The 17,910-nt window shown below is 51.4% G+C and overlaps 1 protein-coding gene across 4 annotated transcripts in view; it reads left to right on the plus strand.

Moving 5' to 3' along the window:
* Window positions 1-17,910, plus strand: part of UCKL1 (uridine-cytidine kinase 1 like 1) — a 90,719-nt gene that overhangs the window by 52,935 nt on the left and 19,874 nt on the right. For 2 of the 4 annotated variants that reach the window (XM_083618780.1, XM_083618782.1), the window contains exons 6-8: window positions 530-719; window positions 2,019-2,080; window positions 6,460-6,476. In XM_083618780.1, the coding sequence (XP_083474906.1) occupies window positions 530-719; window positions 2,019-2,080; window positions 6,460-6,476 (269 nt within the window). Of the gene's footprint in view, window positions 1-529; window positions 720-2,018; window positions 2,081-6,459; window positions 6,477-12,056; window positions 12,077-17,910 lie in introns of all 4 variants that reach the window. The other 2 variants (XM_083618779.1, XM_083618781.1) reach the window with 1 other exon arrangement.

Raw genomic sequence — 17,910 nt, forward strand, 5'->3', positions numbered from 1 at the left:
GTCTGCTTCCACAGACAGTTTTTCCAGGTCATGTGGCCAGCATGACTAAGCCGCTTCTGGCGAACCAGAGCAGTGCACGGAAACACCATTTACCTTCCCGCCGGAGTGGTACCTATTTATCTACTTGCACTGCATGCTTTCGAACTGCTAGGTTGGCAGGAGCAGGGATACAGTAATGCATCAAACATTAAAAGCTTCCCTAAACAGGGCCGCCTTCAGATGTCTTCTAAAAGTCTGGTAGTTGTTGTTCTCCTTGACATCTGGTGGGAGGGCATTCCACAGGGCAGGTGCCACTACCGAGAAGGCCCTCTGCCTGGTTCCCTGTAACCTCGCTTCTCGCAGTGAGGGAACCGCCAGAAGGCCCTCGGCGCTGGACCTCAGTGTCTGGGCAGAACGATGGAGGTGGAGACGCTCCTTCAGGTATGCTGGACTGAGGCCATTTAGGGCCTAACGAGTGATTCCCTGGGAATGCACTGTGTTCAGTAAGTGGAATATCTGTGAGTTCATCACCCCCTTTCCCTTCTTCCAGCTTCTAGACATGAAGATATTCGTCGACACGGACTCTGACATCCGCCTGGTCCGGCGCCTCCGTAGGGACATTGGCGAGCGCGGCAGGGACATTGAGGGCGTCATCAAGCAGTACAACAAGTTTGTCAAGCCAGCCTTTGACCAGTACATCCAGCCTACCATGCGGCTGGCGGACATTGTCGTCCCTCGGGGTAGGTGTCCCCTCCCTGGTCTTGCCTGGCGGGACAACAGCTTGTCCAGTGCCTAAATTCTGTGTGTTTTCTGTGCAGAATAAGGCTCTCCTTGCTTGTGAGACATGATGGGTGGGGTGAGCCTCAGGGCGCACACAAGTGTCAGGGGCTGGACTGAGGAGGAATGGCCTTTTTCTGAACCTTCCCAAGGGCAGGAGGACCGTGGTTTGCGGTGGGCATAGCCTAGAGGGGGAAAGCTGGCAAATACTGGGTGAGGAATAGCTGGAAGAGAAAACACCAGGAGAGAGACAGCTGGCAGATTCAGCATCCTTGGAAAGTGTTCCTGACCCCCCTTCGCCTAAGACTAGACAGGCTCTGAGCATGATAGAACAGAAAGTGCAATGGCAACAAATTCATATTACCCAACGTAGGAGTGATGTAGATTAATGGAGGTGGAGGGGGTAAACCTTAACTGGGAGCAACGCCATTTCTAGAGAGAGAGATGCATTCCTTTGTCTCTCGCTGTGATTATTAAGGAAACTAACTATTAAGAAGGCTCCTTTCGTTTGATCTGCTTATTTACTGCCACCGGGGGAGGGATCCGATTCCTTGAAGCATGACTCCCCCCCCACCAGGGAAGAAGGGGTGAGTGATGATGTACATCAGAAACAAGGGGGAGATATAATTATTATTATTATTGGTACTCTGCCCATCTGACTGGATTGCCCCAGTCACTCTGGGTAGCTTCCAGCATATACAGAGACATAATAAAATTGTAGAGTTGAAAGGGACCCTGGGGGTCATCTAGTCCAACCCCCTGACCAAGGTGGAACTCGAACCCACAAGCCTGAGATTAAGAGTCTCCTGCTCTACCAGCTGAGAAAAAGACGGCAACTATCCAAGGCAGCGTTCCTTCCAGCTGCTTTGGACTACATGTCATGGACCAGGACAGCATGGAGAGCCCAGCTGGTAGAGCATCTTAATCTCAGGCTTGTGGGTTTGAGCCTCACGTTGGGTGAAATGTTCCTGCACTGCAGAGGGTTGGACTAGATGACCCTCAGGGTCCCTTCAAACTCTACAATTCTGTGATTCTACAAATCCCTTCTGTCTCAGTTGGTTGGAGCTGATGGGAGTTGTCATCCAAAAAAACAGCCAGAGGGCACCACGTTGGCAAACGGTGCTGTAAGCAAGAGACATTGCAATGTTAATTCGATTGCATACCGGTTGACTGTGTTCTGCTGCCCTCTAGTGGCTTTCCCGGGTCATAGCTGTTAGGAAACAGGTATCCACAATTCTCTCTCTCTCTCTGCTCCGCTCCAGGCAGTGGGAACACCGTCGCCATCGATCTGATTGTGCAGCATGTCCACAGCCAGTTGGAAGAGGTAAGAAGTGCCGTGGGACGGGGCAGGAAGAAGGGCTGAACGCTGGGTGTAGGGGGACTCTTGCAAGCCCCTCCTTTGCTTCCACGTCTTCAGCCAAACAGAGCTGCCAGGGTGGGTTTTCCGGTGGGGTCTGCAAGGATCCCCGGCTTCTTCCCAGAACGTGTCCCAAAGACCCTCAGATTCTGCTGAAAAGGATTCCAGATCAGACTCCATACTTGGCCCATGCTTCCGAGTCGTCTAGCAAAGGGGACGAGGGATCACTCAAGGCCGCCTTCTCCAGCTGGTCAAATTCCAGACATCTTCAGGCGATCTTGGGGAAGTCTGCCCTCATGCAAATTCTCTGGGCAGGGCTGCAAAAGTCATTTTCCATGTCTTTATCCAGCCCTTCCTCCGGCAAACTAAGGCAGCTTATCAGGTTTTCTTCCCTGTTTTCCAAGACTCCTTGAGCATTTGATCCTCACCACCTGTGAGGTGGGCCATGGGCCCGAGATCGCCCAGAGAGCTCTGGCAGCCAAATGCTAACCGGCTCAAGTCCTAATCCAATGTACTCTCCCTGGCTTCCTCCAACCTTGCCCCTTCCAGATGTTGATGCGCTACAGCAACCCATAAACCCCCCAGCCATTGGCCACGTTGGCTGAGGTTGGTGGGTGTTGGAACCCAACAACATATGTCGGCATCGTTAGACTGGGGAAACCAAAGCCATCTTAAGCATATGCAGCGCCGGGGTGCAAACATCTGCTCGGCGCCCCCCCAAGTTCCCCAGAGTTATTGACCTTTTTTTAGGGGGAGAACCCCAAAGTTGTTGACGTTTTTTTAGGAAAGGTTCCCCAGACTTGTCAGTCTTTTTTTAGAGAGCTGACACCACATTTAGAGGAAAGAGGAAACATAAAGAGCCCAGTGCAACAAACCAGCCCAAGGTGTCAGCGTCGGTGGCTGTGCAAAGCCGGGCACCTTGTGGTGTAATAATAATATAATAATAATACTTTATTATTTATACCCCAGCCACTTTGGGCGGCTTCCAACAAAACACTAAAATACAATAACCTATTAAACATTAAAAGCTTCCCTAAAGAGGCTGCCTTCAGATGTCTTCTAAAAGTTTGGTAGTTATTTTTCTCTTTGACATCTGGTGGGAGGGCGTTCCACAGGGCGGGTGCCACTACCGAGAAGGCCCTCTGCCTGGTTCCCTGTAACTTGGCTTCTCACAGCGAGGGAACCGCCAGAAGGCCCTCAGCGCTGGACCTCAGAACGTTGGAGGTGGAGACGCTCCTTCAGGTATACTGGACCGAGGTCATTTAGGGCTTTAAAGGTCAGCACCAACACTTTGAATTGTGCTCGGAAATGTACTGGGAGCCAGTGTAGGTCTTTCAAGACCGGTGTTATATGGTCTCGGTGGCCGCTCCCAGTCACCAGTCTGGCTGCCGCATTCTGGATTAGTTGCAGTTTCCGGGTCACCTTCAAAGGTAGCCCCACATAGAGCGCATTGCAGTAGTCCAAGCGAGAGATAACTAGAGCATGCACTGTGCCAATCCCAGGTGCGCAGGAGGGTTGAGCCAGCCAGCCGCCTCAGCGCCTCGCTAGCTCGCTCACCCCCAAACTCACGGCGCAGAGCCGCCCGCAGTAGTAGAGCCCGCCGCGGTGCTCCAACCAATGGGTGGGCTCTTCCCCGGACTCCAACTCTCAGGGCCCGGACTCTCAGTCTGGCACCCCTGAGAGCCTGGCACCCGGGTGACCCGCACCCCTGCCACCTATGGTTAAGACGGCCCTGACCAAAGCAGAAGAGTGGCATTATTATTATTACTCTAACCACTACGCAGCACTGCCCAACACAACTGAGGTAGAGCGTGACCGCATAGTATTTGATTGGGCAGCAGCTCTGAGCTCACATCAAACTGCTTCTCGGCACTGGATCCAATTCTATGATCCTACGGTGAGGATCAGCCCCACGTCAACTAAGTGTGTGGAACAGACCCAACTGCAGAGAGCAATGAGTCGGGCTTGGGGAACCTGCGGCCCTCTAGATACTAGTGGACTCCAACTCCCATCATTCCTTGTCAGCCTGGCCAGTGCTCAACGCTGATGGGATTTGTAGCCTTGCGGGGGGGGGGGAATCTGGAGAGCCACCAGTTCTCTATCCTTGCAGTAAATAATACGGGAAGCCACTGCAGCTGAATTTGAGAAGTACTGGTCCAACTGGGAAATCCCAGGGAAGGGGGAATTTGCTCCCACTCCAACCCTTCTGAGAAGTGGGGTGGGGAGTTTTTTGTAGTGGGGGGAGCAGCCCCACCCCCTCCATTTAGGGACCATCAAAAAGGATCAGTAATCTAGAAGACAACCAAGGAGGAACCGAAGAGCCTCTGCCCACCTCTTGAGATACATATATAGGCGGCAAGTTAATTTTTGTCCTGTCTGAGAAGGTTCTTGGGACCTGCCCCCGAATGACTGGGGGGGGGGAGGGGGGCGAAAGGCGCCAAATGTGGGGGCAGGTCTCCGGAACTCACTTGCAAACTAACTGCATGAAATCCTCTGTTGCCCACCGGGTTGTCAGTTTGGGTGTTTGGATGTGTTTATTCCAACCGCCCGTCCCCGTTTTCTGTGTTATTTCTTAAAAAGCTGTTTGCTTGTCCAGCTTCTTTGCTCAGTTTGCAGCTCTCGCAGGGTGGGGAGAAGATTTCAACTCATTGAGGGTGGAGAAGGGGGCGGTTTGCAATAAATCTGCAACTTGGGGCTGCTCAGTACCGTATTTTTCGCTCCATAAGGCGCACCAGACAATAAGGCGCACCTAGTTTTTAGAGGGGGAAATCAAGGAAAAAAATATTTTAAAATCCTTTAAGGTGCGCACGGCTCCTGCGGGCTTTTCTATGAGGAGGGAGAAGGGACTGACTGGCTGTGTCAGTCCCTTCTCGCTCCTGGGGAAAACCCCGCAAGAGCCACGCAGAGCTTGTGTGCGGCTCTTGGGGGCTTTTCCTGCCTGCCTCCCCCCTGCATTCGCTCCATAAGATGCACACACATTTCCCCTTACTTTTTAGGAGGGGAAAAGTGCGTCTTATGGAGCGAAAAATACGGTATCTGGAGCAAACAATGGACAAAAAACCTTGTGGTCAAATTTCTGAAAGGTGCTCTCAGCTGATTACACTGCAGTTTTTAAAAATCGTAATTTTTAATTCAAGGACTAAACCATACTAGCAGGGGGGATATGATGAAACCATTTGTCTCCTATGCCCAGGAGGCAATACCAAGACGCCTGTGGCACTCAACTGCACCTCCTAAAATAGCTCCCTCCCAGCATGGGGCCTTCCAGATGTTTTTGAACTACAACTCCCAGTGCATGCAACAGCCAGGGATGATGGGAGTTATAGTTCAAAATATCCAGAGGCCAGCAGCTTCAGGAAGGCTGCTCAAAAACCACTCGCTTTTCTTCTTCAGAGATAATATTTATGCAAACGTCTTGTGTGTAAAGCGCAGTTTCGTACCTGCTGCCGGCTGGTGGAAACACCCCAGAGCAGTTTAAAGGAAAACACCAGGAAACCAGTTTAAACAGTGGCAGAATTTGAACAAAGAGCATGAAAGAAGCAGGAAGAGCAGTGCTGAATTTGAAAGAGCTGAAGTGAAATAGAACTTTCTTTTCTGCCTGCCTGAGAGTCACCAGGGATGGGGCCAGAGCGGTATCCCCAGGGAGGAAACCCCATAACCTGGGGGGCTGCCACAGAACATAGGCAGATCTGATGGATTCTGAAGCAGGCTGACATTTCCAGTGGCTTCAGCTGACTTAAGATGTCTTTATTTGGTCATCGGCCCATGGGCTTGCGCACCGTGTGGGTGTTCAGAGCGAGCATTCAACGGATCCCTGCAACATGCGCCATTCAGGCTGCACCCCCCCCGATCTCTCCCTCCTCACAGTTATTTTTACCAGTTTAGGGTTCAGGCATATTTTTCCCCTTCTGTTTTCTCCCTGCCACACATACTTTTTTCCTTTTTTTAAACCCCTTTCAGTCTTGCAGAGACACCGTAAGAAAAATTAGATTTGAGCGAAATCCTAAATCCAATTAAATATGTACGCTACGGGGTTTTTTTTTGGGGGGGGGACCTGCCAGACGTGGCGGTATTTGGGAAACGTAGTTGCGTGGTTAGTTGTGGCAGCTTTGAAAAGCGCCCCCCCCCAAGAGAGCTGCCCTCTGAGCAAAGCTGAAATCGCAGCGGGTGCTTTAAAAAAATAAATAATAATAATAATAAAGATGCTAACTGCTCCAAGTGCTGTGAATCCCGGGAAAACATGTCTCCCTGTGTTTTTATTTCCCTTTTTGCCTCTTAACGCCCTGCTGGTGTTTCCACTGTTTTAATACGGGGTTTGCTCGCTGTTCTTTTTGTTGCCGCGGCAGAGAGAACTCAGCGTCAGGTAAGGGCTCCTCCTAACTGTCTCCCTCTCTGTGTGTCCTCCTTTTTCCGTTTGCAAGGACCAAAATGCATCTTAATAACCGGTGCTGCTAAGCCGACTGTTTGCTGAGGCTGTGTGTTTGTGTGTCTGTGTGTGTGTATTTGTGTGTTTAAACATAAAAAATTCCTGCAGAATGGTCACCGGATACACGCGCAGAGATCTGATGGTCAGGGGGCAAAGGGCCATCACTTATCTGCATTACTGTAGAATCATAAATGTGGGAGGAAACGTGAGGCTCATCTAGACCAACCACACACACACACCCACACCGGCAATGCAGGGATATGCAGCCGTCCCTTACAGGGATCGCTGCCCCCTGTCCCTGCACGACAAGGACCTCAGATTCTGTGTTGAAGTGCTCTTGCAGTTCACTTGGTAAGAATGGTTCATCCTGTGATAAGAATTTTAAGGTTCCCGCCTGACTTGACCCAGCCAACCTCCCAAAACAGAAAGGAGCCTTTTCAGGGGAGTATCGGGGAGCGCAGGTAATAATAATAGTAATAGTAGTAATAGTAGTAGTAGTAGTAGTAGTAGTAGAGTAATAATAATAATAATAGTTTATTCTCTATACCCCGCCCATCTGACTGTGTTTTCCCAGCCACTCTGGGCAGCTCCCAACGGAATAAACACGATAAAAGATCAAACATTAAAGTTGTCTTCTAAAAGTCAGGTGGTTGTTTATTTCCTTGACATCTGGTGGGAGGGCATTCCACAGGGCGGGTGCCACTACCGAGAAGGCCCTCTGCCTGGTTATTTAATCATAATCATAATAATTTATTATTTATACCCCCAGCCACTCTGGGCAGCTCCCAATTGTGTGTTAAAAACAATACAGCATTAAATGTTAAAAACTTCCCTAAACAGGGCTGCCCTTCAGATGCCTTTTAAAGATAAGATAGCTGCTTATTTCCTTCACATCTGAAGGGAGGGCGTTCCACAGGGCGGGTGCCACTACCGAGAAGGCCCTCTGCCTGTTTCTCTGAAACCTCACTTCTCGCAGGGAGGGAACTGCCAGAAGGCCCTCGGAGCTGGACCTCTGTGTCTGGGCTGAACAATAAGGGTGGACATGCTCCTTCATACAGGACCGAGGCCATTTGGAGCTTTAAAGGTCAGCACAACACTTTGAATTGTGCCCAGAAACGTACTGGGAGCCAATGTAGGTCTTTCAGGACCGGTGTTATATGGTCCCGGCGGTCGCTCCCAGTCACCAGTCTGGCTGCCGCATTCTTCACACCTTCAAAGGTAGCCCCACGTAGAGCGCATTGCAGTAGTCCAAGCTTGGGGCTTCAGCTTGCTACCTCAAATATGGGAAGGTGTACTGAGTCAGACCAATTGTCCTTCTAATTTAGCACTGCCTATGCCAGCTAGCAAGGGACGCGGGTGGCGCTGTGGGTTAAACCACAGAGCCTAGGACTTGCTGATCAGAAGGTCGGTGGTTTGAATCCCCGCAATGGGGTGAGCTCCCGTTGCTCGGTCCCTGCTCCTGCCAACCTAGCAGTTTGAAAGCACGTCAAAGTGCAAGTAGATAAATAGGTACCGCTCCGGCGGGAAGGTAAATGGCGTTTCTGTGCGCTGCTCTGGTTCGCCAGAAGTGGCTTAGTCATGCTGGCCACATGACCCGGAAGCTGTTCGCCGGCTCCCTCGGCCAATAAAGCAAGATGAGCGCCGCAACCCCAGAGTCAGCCATGACTGGACCTAATGGTCGGGGGTCCCTTTACCTTTACCTATGCAAGCTAGCAACAACCCTCGAGGGTTTCAGTCAGGGGTCTTTCTCAGTCCCCCATGGAGACGTGACTGGGGTTGGGTTTGGGACCTTCCCTTGAGCCACGCCCCCCCATCCCTGCCTGACAACCCTCCCCTCTTTCGGCCCCCACTGCCCCTCATATCCCCCAGTCTCTCCACAAACCTGAGCCTGCAGTCACCCATTGGCCATTTTATGCTGTTTGGTAAAGGGACCCCTAACCATTAGGTCCATTCGTGGCCGACTCTGGGGTTGCGGCGCTCATCTCGCTTTACTGGCCAAGGGAGCCGGCGTACAGCTTCTGGGTCATGTGGCCAGCATGACTAAGCCGCTTCTGGCGAACCAGAGCAGCGCACGGAAAGGCCGTTTACCTTCCCGCCAGAGCGGTACCTATTTATCTATTTGCACTTTGACGTGCTTTTGAACTGCTAGGTTGGCAGGAGCAGGGACCGAGCAACGGGAGCTCACCCCGTTAAGGGGATTCGAACCACCAACCTTCTGATCAGCAAGCCCTAGGCTCTGTGGTTTAACCCACAGCGCCACCTGCGTCCCTGTTTATGCTGTTTGAGTTACCAGCTAATTGGGGAGGTCCAGAACATCTCCGTTCCCGACGAAGAATAGAATTGCTGGGAGGGAGCAGTTAGAAAGCGTTTAAATAATTGGAGCCCAGCCGAATAGAAGAGACAACTTCTCTTTCTGCTTTCTCCACACACACACACATTTTTCTATATGTCTGGAAATGCTTTTTTGAAAGAAGAAGAAAAAGTTTTTAGGAGACGGCGTTCCAGAAATAGATCCCTCCGCTTGGATCTGCCACGCCTTACCTCAGCTCCGAGCCTTGATCCCCTCAAGGCGCCCTCCTTATGGGCGCCTGGGGGCACAATAGCCCCCACATCTTGGAAATGTCAAGCCACTTCAAGGCTGCCCTCCTCCCCGTTTGAAAAACCTCAGCTGGGCTTCCCAGCTCCTTCCTCTCCCTTTCTCTGTCTTCTCGCTTCTTCTCTTGTCTGCTTCCTGTTTGATTCTGCGAGAGCGCAATGAAAGGCACCGGTGACATTTGTGGGGATTTGTGTGTGTCTTTTGAGCTGGTCACCCGGCATTTTTGAAGCGTTTTTGTTCTCCGGGGAGGGAGGCTGAGGAAGAGGAGGGGCAGAAGATTTGGTTTCCAAATGCGAGACTTAATTTTTTTAAAAAAGATAACGAGGAAAGGAAAAAGACCAAAAAAAGAAAGAAAGACACCATCCGCTTAAGGCTGCTTATCAATTTTTTCCACTACTGGTCAGACCCAGCAAAGAGGTGGCAGGAAGCGCCGAGTACCTGTGTAAAATTCAGGGGCGAAAGGAGGGAGAGGCAGAACCTCCTCTGCAAAGAAAGGCGACCGCTTCAGACGTGATAGAAGTTCTTAAACTAACGCACGGAAAGGGGAAAGAGGAAAGACTTTCTCTCTCATAACGCCAGGCCTCGACCTCCAATAAAGCTGTATGTTAGAAGAGTCAGGGCAGATAAAACAATGCTGTCCAGGGTTGTAAAGACTGCAGAGAGAATAATTGGGTGCACTCTTCCCACCTTGGATCAAATCTATGCTTCCAGGTGCCATAAGAAAGCTGCAGAGATAGCACAGGACAATGTGCACCCCGGAAATGATCTCTTTCAGCTTCTGGCTTCTGGAAGAAGGTCCAGGGTTATAAAGACTAGGACTAGCTGCCTGAGAAACAGTTTCTATCCAAACACAATTTTGGTTTTAAACACATTGTAAGCGGGTGGCGCCGTGGGTTAAACCACAGAGCCTAGGACCTGCTGATCAGAAGATCGGTGGTTTGAATCCCCGCGACGGGGTGAGCTCCTGTTGCTCAATCCCTGCTCCTGCCAACCTAGCAGTTCGAAAGCACGTCAAAGTGCAAGTAGATAAATAGGTACCGCTGCGGCGGGAAGGTAAACAGCGTGTTCGTGCGCTGCTCTGGTTTGCCAGAAGCGGCTTAGTCATGCTGGCCACATGACCCAGAAGCTGTACGCCGGCTCCCTCGGCCAATAAAGCGAGATGAGCGCCGCAACCCCAGAGTGGGCCACGACTGGACCTAATGGTCAGGGGTCCCTTTACCTTTAAGGAGTCTGTATGGGAGTATATTGTATTTTAAAATGGGGTGTCAGAGTTTTTAGGGGGCTAACCAGGCTGGGATAGCTGGGATAGCAGTCTTGTTGGGTTTTGAATGTCATATGTAGATTTTTCAATTTCATTGTTCTGTATGGGACAGTGACAATAAAGATTGTCGTATCGTATCATAAAAGAAAGCGCTTCTTCACACAGTTAAACTGTGGAACTCCCTGCCACAGGAGGGCAGTGATGGCCACTAACTTGGATGGCATTAAGAAAGGACAGATTCATGGAGGAGGGGGTTGTTGGTGGCTACAAGCCATGGTGGCTGTGTTCTGTTTCTGTGGTCGGAGGCAGCAATTCTTCTGAGAAACAGTTACTGGGGAACACAGGACAGGGAGAGGGCTAGAAACCTGCCTGCTGGTTTCCCGCAAGCATCTGGTTGGCCGCTTTTGAGAACAGGATGCTGGACTAAATAATAATAATAATAATAATAATAATAATAATAATAATAATAATAATAATTTATTATTTATACCCCGTGCATCTGGCTGGGTTTCCCCAGCCACTCTGGGCAGCTTCCAACTGAATATTAAAAACAATACAGCGTCAGACATTAAAAACTTCCCTAAACAGGGCTGCCTTCAGTTGTCTTTTAAAAGTAAAATAGTTGTTTATTGCCTTGACATCTGCTGGGAGGGCGTTCCACAGGGCAGGCGCCACTACCGAGAAGGCCCTCTGCCTGGTTCCCTGTGACCTCACTTCTTGCAGGGAGGGAACCGCCAGAAGGCCCTCAGCGCTGGACCTCAGTGTGCGGGCTGAACGATGGGGGTGGAGACGCTCCTTCAGGTCTACGGGGCCGAGGCCATTTAGGGCTTTAAAGGTCAGCACCAACACTTTGAATTGTGCTCGGAAACGTACTGGGAGCCAGTGAAGATCTTTCAGGACTGGTGTTACATGGTCTCAGCGGCCGCTCCCAGTCACCAGCTTAGCTGCCGCATTCTGGATTAGTTTCTAAGTCACCTTCAAAGGTAGCCCCATGTAGAGCGCATTGCAGTAGTCCAAGCAGGAGATAACCACATGGGCCACTGGCTTGATCCTGCAGGCTCTTCTTGGGTTCTGAACATTCTTTCCGTTTTAACACACTTGCTACTGGGTTATTTTAATAAAGCAGACCTCCAAATGCGATGTTATTTTGGCAGTAATGGCCCTGAATCATCAAGAAGGTGCTTGATACACTTGAGAGGTTCTTATGGGAGAATACCCTGAGTTACAGCTTCTCCCAACTCTTGCAGAAGTTGACATCTCTGCCCTGTGCAATGCTTCAGAGCCTGTGCCAGAAAACACCCTGTGAGACTAAGTTGTTGTGGGAGCAGGCAAGGTTTGGTAAGGACCAGCCTGAGGGCCACACGACCTCCCAGGGGCCGCATGTGACGAATTCCATGCCAAAGCTAGGCGTTCCTACTCCTCTCCACCCAGCCATACGAATGACTTTGTTACAGGTCAAGGATTCTGCATCCAGGCAACAGAGATGCAGGATGCTTTTCCAGGGCAAATTCCCCCCCCCCTTTTTTTAAATTAAGTGCTCTTATTTCCCTGCTTTCTTTTCTCTTCCCTCCCTCTTTGGTTATCCGTGTCTCTCTGTGCTTTTGGTTGTCTGTTACCTGCTTGACTCATCCCCGAACTGCAACTCCCATCTGATGAACAGAGGAAACTCCGCTGGGATATGTGAGGATCAAATTGCACCCTCCAACTTACTATTTTCTTTTTTTCTTTTGGTTTGGTTTGAATACTAAATCGAGTGTAGAGTTCTTGCTGAGGTCTAGGTCTGCATGATGAGGAATCTACCGTGTGGGTCGATGCGCCCCCTTTAGCGGGGGTATCTTTTTAATTAAGAAAGGTATATACCTCCCCCCCCCACTAAAAGCCACTGGGAGGTTTATAGCATAATGAGCAACTTAACATACGAGAGTTGGGGGGTCCCGTGGTACCCAGGATACAAGGCGTGGGGCAGAAATTCTGTCTGGGTCACATGTCAATGCAAACCCATCCCAATTTGCGCTTTCCCAAACAATCTATGAACTGGAGCACAGCTGCCCTTTGAACTTCTCCCAATTTTGCCAGGAGGGTGTAGTATTATTATTATTATTGATTTGCTAATTGCCTCCTAAACAACCATCTCAGGGTGATGTACAACAAAGACAATTAAGAACAGATGAGAACGCAAAAACAGCAGAAAAACAACAACAACAACATCTTGAAGGTCCCGGGCCACAGAGAGGTTAGGCTGGCCTCAACTAGAGCCAGGGTTTTTTCGGCTGTGGCTCCAATCTGGTGGATCGCTCTGCCACAAGAGACTAGGGCCCTGTGGGACTTGACATCTTTCTGCAGGGCCTGCAAGACGGAGCTGTTCTGCCAGGCCTTTGGTCGGGGTTCAGCCTGACCCCCTCTCCCCTTTCATAAGAACTTGCATGAAAGTGGCCTCTCAATTTTTCTCACAGGCCCATATAAGTTCAGCACAAACAGTTGGGCCTGGTGAGCATTTAAGGTCCCCAACCCTAATCTGCGGGTTGCCATCCGATTGGATTTTATTTTGATCCTGATCTGATTTGAGGATGTATTTTAATTGATTGTCTGACTTTATGTTAATGTATTATACATTTGATGTTAGCCGCTCCGAGCCCGGCTTTGGCTGGGGAGGGCGGGATATAAATAAAATTTATTATTACTATTATTATTATAAACAAAACAGTCTTGAGGGATCAAGCAGCTGTCGCTCATTAAACTGAATCAAGCCCCCCCTGCCCCCCAAGCTGTTTTATTACTGTTTTATCCCAGTGCAATTGGCACTGGGACCATGGCATGGATGGATGGAGTATTTAACAGAATCATTGAAATGGGATATTGGAAGGAATTCTGAGCATCGTCCAGTCTAACCCCTCGCAATGGAGGAATAAACCTTTAACACCCCCCCCCCTTTTACTATGGTAAAATACGGTCCCAATGCAGATTAGGGTCTTCCACAGCTGCTATTTTAAAAATCCTTTAGTAAAAACAAATTAACACACGCACACACGCAAAAGCAAAATAAGTAATGAAGGAGTTGACATGGGCACAGGGGCACCCTTGAGATCTTCCGCCAGAACCCTTGAAAAGTCCATAGATCTGAGACTCTTTCTAGCTCCTTGCTAAGCATTCGTACAGCTATGCACCATCTCCCTGACTCCTGGTTAACCCTCTTCCGTTCGACTGGCTTGTGGTTGGTTCTCTGTGTGTTTGCATGTGCGCCTCTTTCTCCCGGACCCAAAACTGGCAAATCACAAACCTTTAACCAGTTTCTTTTTTGCATGTGCATGTTTTAATGTTCCTCTTTCCCCCCCGCTCGCCCTGAATTAAGGCTCGCGTGTGTGAGTCCGTGAGCGGAAAGGATCTCCACAAGGCCCTTTGTCCACCCGAACCAACCACACAGACACAGGGGACACAAAAAGCCTGGCGTTGAACAAATAAAGGGTGTCCTAATTAGAACCTCCTTCCTCTTCCTCCTCCAAGCTGCTAGCTAACCTGCCGGCCGCTCCTCGAAACCACCAGTTTGTCATTCAGATGTGACTCATCCTGACCCTTTTATTCCTCCAACGACTAAGGAAGCTGAGCCCCAGTTTTCATTTTGGCAACGAGGCTTTGTCCTTCGCCCCACCACCCGCAGGAGACAGAACTCCACCCCTTAGGCTGCTTTTGAAATAATAATAATAATAATAATAATAATAATAATAATAATAATAATAATTTTATTATTTATACCCTGCCCATCTGGCTGGGTTTCCCCAGCCACTCCCAACAGAATATTAAAATATTGGTGGCTCCCAACAGAATATTAAAATACAATAGTCTATTAAACATTAAAAGCTTCCCTAAACAGGGCTGCCTTCAGATGTCTTCTAAAAGTCTGGTAGTTGATGTTCTCTTTGACATCTGGTGGGAGGCCGTTCCACAGGGCGGGTGCCACTACCAAGAAGGCCCTCTGCCCGGTTCCCTGTAACTTGGCTTCTCACAGCGAGGGAACTGCCAGAAGGCCCTCGGCGCTGGACCTCAGTGTCCAGGCAGAACAATGGGGGTGGAGACGTTCCTTTAGTATACTGGACCGAGGCCGTTTAGGGCTTTAAAGGTCAGCACCAACACTTTGAATTGTGCTCGGAAACGTACTGGGAGCCAGTGTAGGTCTTTCAAGACCGGTGTTATGTGGTCTTGGTGGCCGCTCCCAGTCACCAGTCTTGTTATCTCTCTGTCATCCATCTATCTATCTACCGTATTTTTTGCTCTATAAGACACACTTTCCCCCTCCTAAAAAGTAAGGGGACATGTGTGTGCGTCTTATGGAGCATATGCAGGCTGCACAGCTATCGCTGAAGCCAGAAGAGCAAGAGGGATCAGTGCGCACCGATATATAGAGTGAAAAATACGGTAATTTATATCCCGCCCCTCGTCCCAAAGGGTGCCAGTGCCCTGACCCCACAGTCGGAGGCAGCAATATTCTGAAACCCAGTTGCTGGAAACCAAAGGAGGGGAGAGTCGGTCCTGTGCTCCGATCCCTGGACAGGATTCCCAGAGGCATCTGGCTGGACACTGTGAGATCAGGATCCTGGACCAGATGGGCCCTGACCCTGATCCGGCAGGCTCTTCTTGGTTCCGCCCTGCCCAACCTCCGGTGTCAAGTTCAGCCACGGCTCCTTGCTAAGCGCTGCCAATAACTTTCTCAAGGGAGGTGGCCGGGAGTGAGATTTGTGGGGTTGATTAGGGAGGCAGGAGAGGATATATTATTTCATGATATCCATCCTAACTTGCGCCAGCAAGTTCCATATTCTAGCAGAGTTCCAAACATCCCCCTTTTTAAATTACGCAGCGATCAGCTTATTGCTGACTCATCTGAGTCTTCCTATTAAAAGATTCCTTCCTGGTAAAATCCCTCTTAAAAAGAATAAACACAAGTGTCAGAGCTACCCTAGGTCCCAGCTCACTAAGGACCAACGCTGCTTCGTTGTTAAGTATAAAAGTCTTTATTGAAGTTCAGTTTCACTTCCAGAGCCGCAGCGCGCAGCCCCACGTCCAAAGTCTCAGACCACTGATGCTCCGTCTGAGTCTCCTCCCCCTTGACACCAATTTAATAGTCTAGCCTTGCTCCACCTTCTCCGCTGCTCCTTCCTCCTCTGGGTCCGCCTGCCCGCCGGGGTTCCGCCCTTTCTAGCCTCTTCTCCCGCTGATTCCCCTGAGCCTTCTCCCTCCCTCCGGCGGGCTTTAGGAGCTGGTTCCCCATCCGGGTCTCCTGCTGTTCCGCGCGCCTGCACATTTGAACTTGGCGCGCGCGCCCAGCCAGCAGCTTTCCTCCTGACCGTTCCACTGCTGCTGTCACTGCTTCCCCCATCGGGGGGGCTAGCTGCAACTGACCTCCCCTCCGTTGGAGGTGTGGTCAGCCCTGACTCCCTCTCTGGAGGAGACACTGCTCCTGACACATGTGACTCCTCCCCCCCACTACGCTCTGGTGGGGAAACTGGTCCTGATCCTCCACTGCTGCTTTGGGGTTCCCCTCTGGCTCCTTGTTTCTGGTGCGTCCCCCCTGGGACCCCCCTTGCCCTGACCATCGGCGCCCCCTTCTGGGAATCTTCTGATTCGCTGGAGAAGCTCATGGAATCTCTCGGGCCACTGTCATACTCCCCTACGCTGCCCTCGGATTCTTCCCCTTCGCTCTCCCAATCCTCTCTCCCCAGTGCTCCTGCTCCTGATTCCCTGACATCCATCCCCCCCTCGAAGCCCCCCCTTCCCCCCTCCCCCTCTTCGGGTGTGGGTTCCGGGTGCTCCAGTCCAGTGGGTGTGAGTGCGGGATACCATTCTTCCCCCCTGGTGTGTAGCCGGTCCACTGCATCCGGCCCAACCGCAACTGGCTCGTCGACGTCGATTTCCTCTGCTTCCATCTCTCTGCTGATGTGCTCGAATCCAGGATCCTCCCCCAACACGTCCATGTCCTCCCCTCCCCCGGGTACCTCTGGTGAGACTGCTTGCAAAGGTCCCCGCAGCAACTCCCTGCGCCACCCCACCTCCGGTTGAGTGTCCCACCAATAGGAGCGGTCTGTGGCAAACCCCGAGAGAGACCCCTCCGAGGAGCTGGTGTCCGGCGTCGTCTCTTCAGCTGATGAAAAACCCTGGAACGTACTGGCTGACAGAGTGGGTGTGAAGAGCCAGTCGTCGAAATACTCTGCCGGCATAGGTCTGTGTGGGAAGAGTGCATGGAACTCGTCTTTAAGATAGTGCTCCTCCACGGCATAGCACGGTACCCACCTGTTAGCGCTGGCTGGGGTACCTTCCCTGGCGAGGAGGTATTCCACCCCCTCTTCCCCCCACCTCGAGTCCAAAATCTCCGTGACCTCGTTGAGTGGCGTCGCCCTCCGTGACCCCTCCCTCTTCGGAGATTCGTTAAGTGGGTCTGGCGCGTTCCCTGTCGCCTGAAACCTGTGGGGTTCCCTGTAGGGCGTGAGCACTGACCTATGAAAGACTGGGTGCATTCTGGAGCCCTCCGGGAGTGTCAACCGGAAGGCCACTGGATTGATTTGCGCCGCGACCTGGTAAGGTCCCAGCTGCTTGTGCTTGAGCTTCCTCTTAGCTAGCGTCCTGGCCGGCACTGCCTGGGCTGCTAACCAGACCCAGTCCCCCACCCGGATGTCCTCCCCGACCCTCCTGTGCTTGTCTGCCTGCATTTTGTAGGCGTGTTTCGCCAGTTCCAATTGCCTGCGGAGTTGCTCGTGGACCTCCTGTAACTCTGCTGCTAAGTGCTCTGCTCCCCTTGGCTCCCCCTCCCCCTTCGTCTCTAACCCCGGGAAAGTTCTGGGATGCCGCCCATTATTGGCGAAGAACGGTGTCACTCCTGTAGACCCGTGCTTCGTGTTGTTGTAGGCAAACTCGGCCAGCGGTAGGTAGTCCACCCAGGTCGAGGGTTGTTGATTGGCGTAGCATCGCAGGTACTGCTGCATGATGGCGTTGACCCTCTCCGCTTGTCCGTTGGTCTGCGGGTGTCGTGCCGACGCTAAGTTGATTTTGACGTTCAGGATGCCCAGCAGCTTCTGCCAGAAGCTCGAGATGAATTGGCGACCCCGGTCGGACAGGATGGACCGTGGCAGGCCGTGAGCTTTGAACACGTGGTCTATGAACAGCTTGGCGGTCTGTTCCGCTGTGGCCACCTTCGCGCACGGAATAAAGTGCGCCATCTTGGTGAACATGTCTACGACCACGAGCACCGCTGTTTTGCCTCGCGAGCTGGGCAGATCTGTGACAAAGTCCAGGGCCACTTTCTCCCACGGTTCGAGCGGCGTCTGCAGGGGTTCTAGTAGACCCGCCGGCTTCCTGTGTACTGGCTTGGCCCTTTGGCAGGTGTCACACCTGGAGACGTAATCCGCGACTTCTCCCCTCACCTTGGGCCACCAAAAGTCTCTGGTTACTAATTCCGCCGTCTTGTCCTTGCCGAAGTGCCCAGCGCTGGGCACGTCGTGTAGCTGCTGCAAGACTTTCGCGCGGAGGTC

The sequence above is a fragment of the Podarcis filfolensis genome (assembly GCF_964270895.1).
Source record: "Podarcis filfolensis genome assembly, chromosome: 6".
Taxonomy (NCBI): domain Eukaryota; kingdom Metazoa; phylum Chordata; class Lepidosauria; order Squamata; family Lacertidae; genus Podarcis; species Podarcis filfolensis.